The sequence below is a fragment of the Mastomys coucha genome, unplaced genomic scaffold (assembly GCF_008632895.1).
Source record: "Mastomys coucha isolate ucsf_1 unplaced genomic scaffold, UCSF_Mcou_1 pScaffold20, whole genome shotgun sequence".
In the NCBI taxonomy this organism is placed as follows: domain Eukaryota; kingdom Metazoa; phylum Chordata; class Mammalia; order Rodentia; family Muridae; genus Mastomys; species Mastomys coucha.
This window is the reverse complement of record NW_022196903.1, coordinates 112,387,243-112,401,513: the sequence shown is the minus strand read 5'-3', so window position 1 is coordinate 112,401,513 and position 14,271 is coordinate 112,387,243. Positions and strand designations below refer to the sequence as shown.

General features: G+C 48.3%; 1 protein-coding gene across 1 annotated transcript in view; it reads right to left on the bottom strand.

Moving 5' to 3' along the window:
* Window positions 1-12,543, bottom strand: part of Cacna2d4 (calcium voltage-gated channel auxiliary subunit alpha2delta 4) — a 118,599-nt gene extending 106,056 nt beyond the window's left edge. The window contains exons 1-6 of the mRNA XM_031384056.1: window positions 12,380-12,543; window positions 10,021-10,102; window positions 8,340-8,456; window positions 7,920-7,979; window positions 6,240-6,402; window positions 4,686-4,817 (exon numbers count right to left, since the gene is read on the bottom strand). Coding sequence (XP_031239916.1) covers window positions 4,686-4,817; window positions 6,240-6,402; window positions 7,920-7,979; window positions 8,340-8,456; window positions 10,021-10,102; window positions 12,380-12,543 — 718 coding nt within the window. The remainder of the gene's footprint in view (window positions 1-4,685; window positions 4,818-6,239; window positions 6,403-7,919; window positions 7,980-8,339; window positions 8,457-10,020; window positions 10,103-12,379) is intronic.
* Window positions 12,544-14,271: the final 1,728 nt, after the last annotated feature.

Sequence of the window (14,271 nt, the reverse complement as noted above, 5' to 3'; positions counted from 1 at the left end):
TATTGTTATAATATTTTATAAATTTTAAGGAATATGATGAAAAAGATATTGTAGGTATTGAAGGGGGGGTCTATGGGAGGAGCTGTGGTAAAAAAGGGGAACAAGAATGTGATTCAATTCTATTTAATTAAAATATGTTTTTAAATGTTAACAAATTCACATAAATTGAAATCATGTAACTTTTCTCATCCTAATGCAATAAAAGGTTAAAAGAGAGAGAGAGAGAGAGAGAGAGAGAGAGAGATGTACTGCAAATGTCTATAAAGAGAAATCTTTATCCACTGCTGGCAGGAGTAAAAGTTGATACAGCCAGTATGGAAGTCAGTTTGGAGGTTCCTCAACAAGTCAAAATAGAGCTACCGTAGATCCTGCTATTCCACTCTGGGCATTTACCCAGAGAACTCCATATCCTACCATGGAGATATTGTTCATATGCATGCTTATTGCTGCTTTATTTAGAATGGTTAGCTACCCAATAGTAGATGTATGGATAAAGATGTGTGCTGCATATACAGAATGGAATATCGTATACTTGTAGGGACAAACGAAATGATACAGAGAAATGGAAGGTGTGGTATTTAGTTTGACCCAAACTCAGAATGATGTGGATCCTAGCCTACAATGTCTACATACACACATGTAGACATGTGTAAGCGTGAGCACAGCACTTAGGAAGGAGAGCAGGACAGAGTGCTGCCAGGTGACAAGAAGGCACAAAGTGGAAGCAGGAGTGTACAAATCATGACAGGGTACATGATGCTTAAATTTAAAAGAATTTCAACACTGCAATAGTTTGTATGTGTGTGTGTGTGTGTGTGTGTGTGTGTGTGTGTGTGTGGTTGATACCTGAATAAAAATGTAATTGATCGGGGCTGGGGAGGTGGCTCAGGAATTAGGAACACTGGCCACTCTTTCAGAGGACCCACGTTCTATTCCCACACAGCAGCTTACAACCATCTGTAATTCTAGTCCCAGAAGATCTGACATGCTTTTCTGGCTTTGTAGGCACCAAGCATGCATATGGTACACAAACATGCAGATAAAACACCAATAAACATAACATAAAATAAAGTAATTGATTTCAAAAGCTCAAAACCCCATGGCTTCACAAAGGCCATTCTGATTATAAAGAAGTTCACGGAGATGGGTGGAGTTTGGGGCGGGGCAAGGGTTCAAGTGGCTCCCTTAAACTGCCTGTATGACATTTTGTGAGTTAATTAGAATAAATCAATTTCATTTTTTAAAAAAAGAAGCACAAAACAGAAGAAACCAAATATAAAGGTATAAGAAGAAAATACATTAAATTAGGACAGAAGATTAAATAAAATAATAAAAAACTACAGAGAAGACAAGTGAATAAAAATTTTGACATGATCAATAAAATTGACAAGGCTATTAAGAAAACAGACTTGAGGCTGGAGAGATGGCTCAGTGGTTAAGAGCACTGACTGCTCTTTCAGAGGTCCTGAGTTCAATTTCCAGCAAGCACATAGTGGCTCAAAACCATTTTTAATGGGATCTGATGCCCTCTTCTGATATGTCTGAAGACAGTGATAGTATTCTCACATATATAAAATAAATAAATAAGTCTTAAAAAGCAGATTCAAATTAATATAATAAAAAATGAAAATGGGCTGGTCATTCTAATTCTGTAGAAGTAAAAGGAAGTTGGTGCAGTTATATGGCAACCACTTAGACAGCCTCTGTGAGACAGATGGAGTGTAGAAGCACAAGAGCTACCACAACTAAATCATGAAAATGGTCCAAACTGGCTCACAACTAATAGGGAGACTGAGACAAAAATTAAAAATCACTCGACAAAGTGAAGTCCAGATCCAGTAGCAAACACTTGAAAACTTCATGCAAATCCACAATTTTTTCTCTAAATCTTTACTATTTCTTAACCTAGTCCATGAGGCTAGCATTGCCCTGATGCCACAGAAAGATGCTACCAGAGAACTAGAGTGCACTATCCCCCCAAAGTAGAAATGATCAACGCAGAACTCCAATAAAGTCCAGCAAAGTAAAGCCAGTCACAATTTAAAAGAGCAGTATATTATTCCTGGAATGCAAGGGCTTCCTAACCTGTGGAGACAGGCTGATATAAAATGTCGCATTTAACAGAAGGAGGAAAAAAAAAAAAAAAACCAAAACAAACCCAGCATGATCATTCCAAACGAAGCAGAAAACAAATTTGGCAAAATCCAACTCACTTTCATGACAAAAAGGTTCAGCAAACTCTCAGCAGAAGAAAATCCACTTCAGCCTAACTAAAGCCATGGATGGAAAAAGCCACAACATAAGGTTGGAAGCGTTTGCTCGTAGGTGTCATAAAACAGACTCATCTTTAAACCAGTGTGCTTAAACCAGTGCGGGAAGTTCTAGCCAGAGCAATGAGGCAAGAAAGGGAAAAAGAAAGATGCTCTACATTCACACGTTGTAGGTTTGATTTACAGGAAGCTCCATAGAGTCCAGAAGGCAGGTGTTAGGCTTCGTAAACAAATTCAGCAACTTAGCAAACAAAATCAGTTGCTATGAGCAACCTGGAGAGGAAAATACCAAAATGATTCATTTTTCAGTAACAGCAGAAAGGAAGTAAAAAAATGTGCAATAAAAACTAGAAACTGCTGGGGAGAAATGGCTCAGTGGTTAAGAGTGCTTACTGCTCTTGCTAAGCACCAGGCTCAGTTCCCGGCACCCATAATAACCTATAACTCTGGTTCCAAGACATCCACCGCCCTCTTCTGGCCACCATGGGCACTGCACCCATGTGGTGCACATACATATGTGCAGGCACACAGTTGTATAGATGAAGTCATACATTCTGGCCCCCAATTCTGACACTTTTTCTGCTTACTGGACCGCCTTGATGACATCCTCCTGCTGCTATGAACTCTGCCATATCTTCCTTTCTCAGAAGACTGAAACCCTCTGAAGCCATGAATCAAGATACATCTTTCCTCCTGGAAGCTGTTTTGGACAGGTGTTTTGTCCCAGTGATACAAAAGTGAGAGACACTCAAATGAGTCATATCTTTTGATTCTTAACATTTATTGTAAGACTTCAGTAATCAAAATAGTATGTTATGAACACACAGATAGGTACAGGGACCCATGAAACAAAAGAGTGACTCTTGGGAGAAGTCCTTGCATTGTGATCAAATCATTGTTGACAGGAGGGCCAAGTCTACCTGAGAACTAGCAACAGTCTTTAAACAAATAATGCTCAGAAAACTGGGCAGCCACACGTAACAGACAGAGCGGAACCCTTACTAACACAATATGCAGAATCAACTCAGAAGGAGCAAAAGCTTAAGCATAAGACACATGACTACAGAATTCTTCCTACGACACATAGTGGAGAATTCTCACAACACTGGAGCTGGCAACAATTTCTTGGCTGTAACACCAAAGGCATAAGCAACAAAAGGAAGACGGGCTAATTTAAGTGCTATCCATTAAAAGACTATAAGACAATATCAACAAATTAAAAAGGCAACCCACAAAATGGGAGAAAATATTTGTAAATCATTACGCCGACAGGAAATTCATAGTCAGGATATACAGAGAACTCCTGAGGCTCAACAAGAAGAAAAACAGTCCAATTAAAAATGGAGCAAGAGGGTTCCTCACAGGAATTCCACTCTGGGGACAGCTTAAGTTCGTCAAGCAGCAAGGCCCCGGAATCAGGAAGGGTTAAAGGAATCCAGGCTCAGAAGCAGGTAGCCACAGCTAACTGGGAATGTCTGACAGACACACCAGGGAGTGTGTCAGTGATAAGAGCTACACTTCCTCTTTGCACCCTGTGAGAGGGGTTAACTTTCCAGCCAGGAGCCAAATAGAGGCCCGTTTTTTGCCATTCCAGTGTCTTTCCAGAAGAGGGGACACCACAAGTCTTTTTGGACATAGATACCTGAGATGAGGTAAATTTCTCTAAGTGGCAAGAAACCAGAAGTCAAGACCTACAAACGTGTGCATCCATGCCTGAGTTTGTGTGCGTGTGTATGTGTGTGTGTGTGTGTGTGTACATATCTGTATCTGGGAAGCTAGCACCATTGTGTGCATCTGTGGAGGCAAACGACCAACAGTGTGTGTCTACCTCTGTTGTCCTCTACCCTATTCTTTGAGACACAGTCTTCACTGAATGTGGTGCTCACCAATTCCACCAGAGTGGGTGCCCTGTGTTTTCCCAGGATCCTCCTGTCTCCACCCCTGCAGTACTTGAATTATAGATGTGCACATGCCCAGTTTTTCACAAGTGTTCACATTAAGTGGCACGTTGCCAGTGAGCTGTTCCCTGCCCAATTTTCTGTTTCTGTGTAGATAAGAGAGCTTTTTTCAGCCTGTGCAAGACAGTACACTCTGCTTTCCAACTAGGAACACCAGTGCCTCAAGGTGAGGGATTGCAGGATCATCCCAGGCATTGTCCACAGGCTTTCCCAGAATAGGCACTCACTCAACATTGGTGACAACTACTATACTACTCCCACTCTGTGTGTGTGTGTGTGTGTGTGTGTGTGTGTGACTACACCATAGTAGGTTGTAAGAAGGCCAAGTGTGGGTTAAACATGCCTTGTCTATGAGGGCCCTTCATTCACAGGGAGCTGAGTGCTAGGAGCTGCCTTCAGTACTTTATTCTCAGAGAACAAGCCTAGAGGTGAGAGAGATGCCACCCTGTGTCCTCACCTGGATAGATCCTGAAGAACCCAGTTGAACTGCCAAAATATTGCCAGGTCAAAGTAGGGTCTCTCTGAAAGTTCTCCACAAACACAGGGTTCAGGGCTTCAGACATATAGACGCCATTTAAAATGTCTGGGTCTGAAAGTGGGAGCATAGAAGGAACTTCATAGGATGTGAAATTAGCATCACAAGACAGGCTACACACATAAACATGGAGAAGTGTTCCCTGCTTCCCTTGGGTGGGGCTGCATCTAGCTTTACTTGTAGCCCATGCTCACTAATCCAGAAGCATCACCTCTCTCCCAGCCCATGTGCTGAGGTTCATCTGCACATGTGTGTGCTGAGGTTCATCTGTACATGTGAGTGCTGAGGTTCATCTGTACATGTATGTGCTGAGGTTCATCTGTACATGTGTGTGTTGAGGTTCGTCTGCACATGTGTGTGCTGAGCTTCATCTGTACATGTGTGTGTTGAGGTTCATCTATACATGTGTGTGCTGAGGTTCATCTGTACATGTGAGTGCTGAGGTTCATCTGTACATGTATGTGCTGAGGTTTGTCTGTACATGTGTGTGTTGAGGTTCGTCTGCACATGTGTGTGCTGAGCTTCATCTGTACATGTGTGTGTTGAGGTGCATCTGTACATGTATGTGCTAAGGTTCATCTGTACATGTGTGTGCTGAGGTTCATCTATACATGTGTGTGCTGAGGTTCATCTGTACATGTGTGTGCTGAGAGGTTCGTCTGTACATGTGTGTGCTGAGGTTTGTCTGTACATGTGTGTGCTGAGGCTTGTCTGTAGTGTGTGTGTTCTAAGGTTTGTCTGTACATGCATGTGCTGAGGTTCATCTGTAGCATGTGTGTGCTGAAGTTCATCTGTACATGGTGTGCTGAGGTTTGTCTGTACATTTGTGTGCTGAGGTTTGTCTGTAGCATGTATGTACTAAATGTTTGTCTGTAGCATGTATGTGCTAAATGTTTGTAGCATGTGTGCTGAGGTTTATCTGTAGCACGTATGCGTCCTCAGGATTTCGATGGGTGATGCTCAGTACAGTCATAAGAGAAAAGACAGAGTTTAGGGAGAGGTGGTTGGATCGTGGCGAGTGTTATGCTAAGACAGAGCCCACAGAATTCTATGGACTCTGGTGAGTTCTCCTGAAAACATTGCTGTGGAAGAGAGAGACTGGCTTTTCCTACTCTCTAACTCCCCGCTTCCTGCATGGCTGACCCCCTCATCCAGACACCCACCATGACACTTGCCACAGTGGGATGCAGCTGGGTAGTTCACCAAAGCAGTGCCATGCTGGCTAAACTCAAGCCCCCAGACTTTGAGCTAGGGCAACCTCTCCTGAGTCACTCAGCTTCAGGCATTTTGTCATAGCAACAGGAAACAGAATACTCCATGCTGTGTAAAATAATTTCTTTTCACATCATAATAAGGAGGTTGGAGAGACAGCCAATGCATGGTAGTCCTTCTTGGGAAAATGGATACAAAAAGTTTAAAACCCTCTAGGATACCCACCCTATCCCCTAGACTGCCTGGTGGCGAGGGGACAGTCACCTTTGTTATACACGTTGGTGGGTAGCTGCACGCTGCTCATGGAGACATTCACTCTCAGGTTGCTGAAGTGTGCGTCGGACTCAAGAAGAAACTCAGCTCCCAGCTCCACGTAGTTGCCCTTGTCATCCTTCTCGTTGATTAGTACCGAGTTGTAGTAGTTAAACTGGGATGAAAGGGGAACAGGCCCAGAAGAGACAGCCCGGAGACAAAGAGGGGAGGGGAGGAAGGGAGTGAGGGGGAGAGTAAGAGAGAGAAGGGAGGAGGGACCCAGGGAAAGGAGCATCAGGAGGAACCGGAAGTGAAGCGCGGGGCGGGGTTGCGGAGCTCAGTTATGCTGCCCTTGGTGGATGGAGATATGTGCTCACAATGCACGACAGGGATCTGAGGGTTCACTGACTGGGTAGGGTCAAATTGGCCCAATCATTGCTTTGATTCTCCACTTGGTTTAGTGTATTTAGCAAAATTACAAGTCAGAGACAGACAGACAGACAGATGGAATCTCAAGGAGGCAGAAGGAGGCAAAGGCACCTTGTCCGATTCTTCCGGGTGGTGAGGGTGCTGGAGAGCCAGAAGGCACAAGGAGCCCCTGGGGCCCTGCCCTGCAAGTGGGCCTGTGTCTGTTCTGTCCCCCCCGCTCCATAGGGCAGGAAGGCTGTGACCCAAAGGACCATTATCAGATCCGTTTCTTTTGACTGCCCCCACACTACGAGCCTCATACCTTAAGTCCCTCTAGAACTGTGGCCATAACACCCCTCGCGGCTCCATCTTGCTGGCCGCTAGTCAGTATTAGCTCTGTGAGCTCAGGCCCAGCTATGTCCCTCCCTGACTCCAGCCCTCACACACCCGGAGAGCTGCTTAGTCTTCTGTCAACCTGACACAAGTTTGAACCATCTTGGAAGAGGGATCCTAAATTGAGAAAAATGCCTCCATCGGATTGGCCTGGAGGCAAGTCTGTGGGAGCATTTCCTTGATTAATGATCAGTGGGGGAGGGCCCAGTCCACGGTGAGGAGGCCACCCGTGGGCAGATGGTGAATGGTTACATAAGAAAGCAAACTGAGCGAACCAAGGGAAAAACCCGTTAGGAGGGTTTTCCTCCAGGGTCTGCTTCAGTTTCTGCCTCCAGATGCCTGCCTTGAATTCCCACTTTGGCTTCTGCAGTCACTGATGGGCTGTGATTGTGCAGTGTAAGCCTGATCCTCCCCAAACTGCTTTTGACCCTGGTGTTTACCATAGTGACGGAAAGTAACCGGGATAGCCAGCATCCCAGGCCAGATCTTGACCCTGGCCTCTCTCAGGTGATATTCCAACTTACTGGCCCCTGGACACAGAGGGCTTGTATTTGTCATCTCCTCACACAACCCGAGCTTTCTTCTGCCTGTGTCTTCTGCACACAGGGATGCACCTTCAGTTTCCCAAGTCCCCTCCCGGGCCTATCCCTGCTGAGCAGTTCCCTCTGCTTGCCAGGGCTCAATGACCCACCCCCACACATGTTTATTCTATTCCTTCTCCAAGAGCCTTAGGAGGTGGGTAGAAAGCCTCTCTGACAAAGCTAGGGCACAGCCTGGCACAGGGACATAGAATGACTGGCTGCTGCTCAGCTCCCCTCACAGCTGGTCCTCCAGCTGCCATGGGGCTGGGACAGAGCCAGCCAGCCAGCACTCACTCCTTAGAGGACTTACCACCAGAGATGCATTGAACTCATGATTCAGGTCAGCCTCCTCAGCGGCCTCCACCAGGCTCTGAGGGAGGGGGCACAAAGGGAAGGGAGTGTCACCAGCAATGGCTCTCCTTGGCCACCATAGCCCAAGCTCTCTGCTTTTCCCTTCCCTGTTCAATGCTTCTGCTTTCTTCTCTCGGTCTTTCAGCCACGAGGATCAACCCTCCATGCTTAGGTAACCTCATCCCTGAATATATCTACAAAGCCCAGCTGGGAACATGAGGTGTCCTCTTTCTTGTATGACATGCCTCCCCTGATGCCTGTGGTGACCTTGTTAGTATAACACAATGTGAATCCCACCCAGCCAGGAGAGGACCATCTACGATCAGTGGAGTCCCTAAAAGGGTCCATAAGGCCAGTGCTGGGGGACAGACAGTGTCACCTCAACAGCCTCCACTTTCCTCCGAAGCATGGTCTCCATGTCCTCCGAGAACTTCTTCACCAGCTCCAAGCCATCCACCTCTTTGATCTTCAGACTGGGTTCTGCATCCTTGTACTTCTGGGCAGGGCAAAGATGCAAAGAAGTGTATCTTTGCTTGGGACCAGGGTGCAAACCTTACCAGATCCCGTACAGTCAGATACCAATGACCATCAGTCTCCAGCTGTCTAACTTCACATGTCCTCTGTTCAGGGCTCCAGACACAGGGCAGTTTTTATCCCCAGTGGGAGTTGACTAACATTTGGCAGCAGTTAAGCTTGACACCAGTCAGAGCCAGTGAGCCGGGCAGCCTGGGGGAGACTGGACACTGAGGAGATGGGATACCAGCAGTCCCTGTCCTTGCACCTGCTGTGACGCCCGCCAAGGTGACCAAGAAGCAGCCTCTGTGTCCATTCACCTTTGCTCAGCTCCCAAGAACAGTATACCGTGTGTGTGTGTGTGTGTGTGTGTGTGTGTGTGTGTGTGTGTGGTGTCCACGTGTCCGTCCGTGTCCTACTAAGGAATCCAGCTCAGCGGTTCCAGGAGAAGTGATGCTGGTAAACCCAGAGGAGTCTAGAAACTGGCTTCAAATTCCTATCTGCTCAGGGACAGTCCCTACCGAGTCACCAATGACTCTTGACCAGCCCTGTAAGCTGTTGGCCATGTGATCCTGGGCAGGCTACTCTGGAAGACATGCTTCTACAGCTTTTGAGAATGCTTTTATCCCTAATGACTACAATCCCGCCTCCTCTTCCTCACTTGGGGCTGCGGGGTTCACAACAGAATGGGGTGTTGTGAGGGCTCCTGGAGTCTTAGGTCTGCAGGAGACCCCAGGGTCCACCCTGGCTCCTCCCACTTTCTGTAGAACAAAGGGGATGAGGGAGGGTGTTGGTGTGCTCAGGGCTGGTGGAAACCCTGAGGTTCCCATCACTTGCAAGACGGAGAAGATTGGGATTGTGGCTAATTTCAATTAAAGCATATTGTACTCTCTTACGTTATGGTGTAACAGAAGCCAAGCCCTTGTGGACATGTCCAAGGAGTCAGATACTGGAAAAAGATGCCAGCTCATGAGCTGGCTGAGCACAGGCCAGCCATAGATCAGAATTTGGGCACTTAATGAACAAGTATGGCAGGATTGCCCTTCTGTTAGGCCCATTTCTGCTGGGAGCTAGGCATGGGCTCAGCCTGCCAGAGTGCACGGGATGCTGCATCCCTGGGCACAGCCTGGGTCCCCAGGCCCACTGGAACTGCTCTACCTGCATAGAGGAAATTAATACCAGTTGCTTGAAGCTGGTACTCCCAGGTTGCCTGCTGCCCCCTTGGCCTCCATGTCTGTGCTTTAGTCAGCCACTGTCTTTCTGGCTCTTCCCAGGCATCCACACCAAACCTCTGCCACCCACCCAATAGCCCTCTTGCAGGTCTAATCTTGTCCTTGGCTTCCTGTGCATCCAAACTGACAGAATACTCTTGACCCCACTGTTCACTCTGGTTAACCCTGTAAGTGCCGTCTCCCTGGGCTCCATCAGAATACAAGAAGATCAACAGACAAGGTCTCTTGGGCCTCCTATGGCTCTGACGTCGGGATGTCTATCTCTGGGAAGAGGCCCTCTGACTGTGCTTGAGCTCCCTGAGAGAGGTCACTGACCTTCTGCAGCAGGAGAGAGCCTGAGTATCTGGTCACGGTGTTGTACAGATTCCTGCCGAAGGTATCGGCCCACAGCTTCACTCTGCAGGACAGGAAAGCCTATGTGTACATCCTTATCGTGATCAGGTGTCAGATCCTCAAAGGTAACAGCTGCATCACATACATGCAAAGCAGGCAACTAACACATACAAACCCATATGGATATAACCCACAGACATCCATGAACACATACCAACACCCAGCATTCCTGTGATGATTAGCTTTGTCTACTTGACCTAACCTAGAACCACCCAGGAGGAGAGTACCAATGAGAGCTTGTCTCCATTGGGTGGGCTGTGGGTATGTCTTTTGGGGGACTGTCTTAATAATTGATCTGGGAAGTAGAGGAGATAGGATCTGAGTTCAGCATCTACAGTGAGGTAGAGGTTAGCCTGGTGAAGAGATTTCAAAGAGAATTTTAGGTAGAGAGCCTGGAGGGGTGGAAAATAACTTCAGAGCCTCCAGCTTGGCTAGTTGATCATAGTTGAGAATGTGGGAAGAGCTGGGCATTGGTGGCGCATGCCTTTAATCCCAGCACTTGGGAGGCAGAGGCAGGTGGATTTCTGAGTTCAAGGCCAGCCTGGTCTACAGAGTGAATTCCAGAACAGCCAGGGCTGCACAGAGAAACCCTGTCTCGAAAAAAAAAAAAAAAAAGAGAGAGAGAGAATGTAGGGAGGCAGCCTGTGTGAATCAGGGAGAGAGGAAGGTGATGCATGTAGCTTGGGCCATGTTAAATGTGAGCCTTCTGACCCAAGGTCACTGAGTGTCATTAGGTAGGTTGTGCACTCCATAACCTTAGGGGCTACCAGAATACCACACCTTGACAAACTCCATTGATGCTCAGGAAGAAGTAAGCATAGGCATTGAGTATGGGAGTCTGACAGGGAAGAGACTGGAAGGAGCCTTTGGGCATGCATGGGATTGAGACACACTTGGCAAGAAAAGTGTGTTGTATGGGTTGATCTGTGAGAGTAGGCAGTGGGACATCTTGTGGTTTCAGGGACATGCAGAAGGCAAGGTTCTCTTGCAGGTGGCAGGGAAATCACTCGGGGCCCATGGGAAGCCAGTCTCTGTGCTCCAGGAATTGAGAGGTGGGATATCAAGAGAAACGGGACACCTCAAGCATCCATCTGTGGGCTCACAGTCTCCAGGGTCGGGCATCAGGAGGTTTGTGGCAGCTTTGTGTAGAGAGGGTAAGTGGCCAAGGCTGAGGGCTAAGTGGGAGGGAGGTTCAACAGGACAGGGGTGAAGGACTTCAAGGGACCTGATGAGAGTGCAAGGAGAGGGTGTGGTAGAGTCCTGTCCTCCTGGGCACGGAAGGCATCAGCGGGACTTTGAGAGGTGGCTATCCCATGCTGCTCTTGAGGTTTCTGTGTGAATGGCCACCCTGGATGCCAGCCATCTTTGCTTGGCCCCCTGCTATCTTGGAAATTGCCTTCTGAGATAAAGACTGCTCAGTTTGAGAAAGGCTGCAGGGGTTGTCTGAAAAGCCAGGCTGGCTCAGCGGTACAGGTCCCAGCACTTTCATCTGTGGACATGCGTGCTTGGAGAATGGTATTACCTCCCTCACCGAGAGATCGCCTGGGCTGAAAGCCATCATTGGAGCACTACTGAGCTGAGCGTGTGTGTGTGTGTGTGTGTGTGTGTGTGTGTGTGTGCAGTCATCCAGTGTCATGGAAGCCCATTCTTCCCAAATCACGGGCCTCTGTCCTGCCGGCTAGGTACTAGCAGCCAGGCACAGAGGTGAACTATGAAGAGTCAGTCTAGGACCCTCGGCTCCCTTTAGTGTCTGGAATGTTCCTGATTGGAGAAAAAAAAAATCATCCAGGGAGATTGTATCACATGTAAATTCTTAGTGCCAATTTTTTCCCCAAACACCAGTTATAATGTGTGGTGCAGAATCAAAGCCTTGAAGGAGGCAGGTATGGAGAGAACAAATCCAACAGAACCCATCCAGAGTCCCTAGACAAGGCCCTGGCATTGGCACCAGCCTGCCTGTCCATTCACAGCTGTTTTTACCCTTTTTTGGTGTGTCACCCTATGAGCCCTGGGGGTGACACAATGTTCATTTCCAGGCCCACTGCAGCCCAGACTTACACTCCCTTGTAGTTTATCCTCCCTGCTGGATGCCTGCATCCTCATCTAGCCCCAATATCAACTACACAAGGCCAGAAGGTAAGGGCAGGTGGACTCCAAAATCAGTAGGGATTTGAGGAGTCTGGGAGGGAGGAAGGAAAGGCTCGCTCAGAGGCAGAGCAGCTGGCCAAAGGGAGGAGGCTTCCGGAAGGGTCTTCAGGGTAAGGTCAAACTCAAGGCTCACGTTTCCAGAGGAACTGTGGTCTGGCCCCTCACAGCAGGCAGGGAGGTATCCAACAGCAGCAGCCACAGGATGATTAGCATCTTCTGCAGGAAAGTCCACGCTGCTGTCCACTGTCCACCGTGGTCCCCGTTGTGGCTGAAGGACAATGTAGGATATCTTACCATGGTGTTCCCCTGGGGGAGGGGCATGGGAGGAGGACAGGATCCCTGCTATGAGTGGATTTGCTTCCACCCAGATCCCTGGGCATGCAAGTGTTCTGCCTGCTGGCCAGTCCTAAGTAAAAGATGCTGCCTCCAGCTGCAGCTGGCAGAGGGTCCACCTCAGGTGATCAAAGGGGGAGGCAGTGAGCAAGCACCCCCTCTAATCCATTGGCCTCTCCTCTAATCCCTTCTTGTTGTCAGAGGAGGGGCTGGTGCAGGAGTGGGGTGACCTCAGCAGGATTGCCCTGATTCCAGCTCTGAGCAGCTGGGCCAGCATGCCCCTCTGCTCCAAAGAGGCCAACCGATATCCACAGAACAGCCTCTGAACTGGAAGAGAATGAGGATCCCCCTACCCTGGTCACTGAGTTTGTTCAGAGCTGTGCTAACCCCAGATCCTGAAGGACCCTCGTGGCCCTCTGAGTATTCCCCAGGAAGAGAATGGGCAGCTCACTTTGTGGGGCTAGGCTCTGGGGGTGCAGAGAGATGGAAGGAGGTAGTGTGGCTCACGTTTCCAGGCCTGGAGCTTTGGGACAAACACAGCACAGAGAATCTCGGCAGACAAGCACAGAGAATACCTTAGCAAGCTGGAGGTTCACCTGCCTTGGAGGTGCACATCCCTTTATTCTGACAATGCATCTGGAATCCTAGGACTCCACCCTTCCATGCTGTGCACGCATAGTGCTCAGCCAACAAGGCGCCAGAGTTTCGACCTGCTCCAAGGTAAAGCTCCTAGACAGAGCTTCCTGTCTCCCTCAGGAAGCCATCACCCACCTCCTGTCTCTGATTTTGACTGCCACATTTTCGTCAAATGTCATTTTCATCCTTTTGTCATGGTCTCACCTTACTTAGCATAGTGTCCTTAGTTCACGTGTGTTCACACGTGTAACACATGCCAGAATGGGTTCTTCCCAAGGCTGCATTGCTCTGGATATATGCATTTTGCTTGACCATCCAGTCCTCACTGGACATTTAGTCAACCATCACATTAGACAAAATTCCCCTCCACCTTGCAGCCTTCAGCCAGTGCTGGGCGTTGGGAGGCCACATCCCTATACTTCCCTGTCATCTTCAGACGTCCATCAGTCACAGCTGTGCATCACCCGCTTTCCTTTCATCTGACCCCACCAAGAGCTCCTGTCAATCAGCTGTGCATGGGTTATCACATGAAGTCCCTGTATGTCCTGTGGGTCTTGTCTGACAGCTGGTCTCTTTGACCCTGGCCCCATCCCATATCAATCTATATTTTAAAAATGCAGGGACTCTTTGAACACGGAAGGCCTTTGTCTTCACTCTGTGTTACTCTGCGACTGCAGGTTTTAAGCGCAGGTTGCAGGGTACCATACCCACTGGGCCTGGCTTCCTCCCTGTGCCAGTCCCCCTCCCTGCTGTTCCTTGGGCACATTGGATGAGCTCTGCTTCAGAGCCTCTACCATGGACTCAGTGGTCTCCTCTGTGGCTCTGCCTACAGTGCTGCCCTCCCCTTCCCCTGGCTGGCTCCCTCACTTGGGTCAAATGTCATTCAGTTGCAGTTTGTTTTGATTCTGTGACAGTAAGTGAAAAGGAGCTGATGGTTTCTGTCCATGGTCCTGGAGGCAGGATGCTGGCTCCTGGGGAGGGCTTGGCCTGCCCTCCCTCCTCAGGAAGCAAAAGGGAGGTGAGGCTCACTGACAAAAAGTTACCAAGACAGAATGA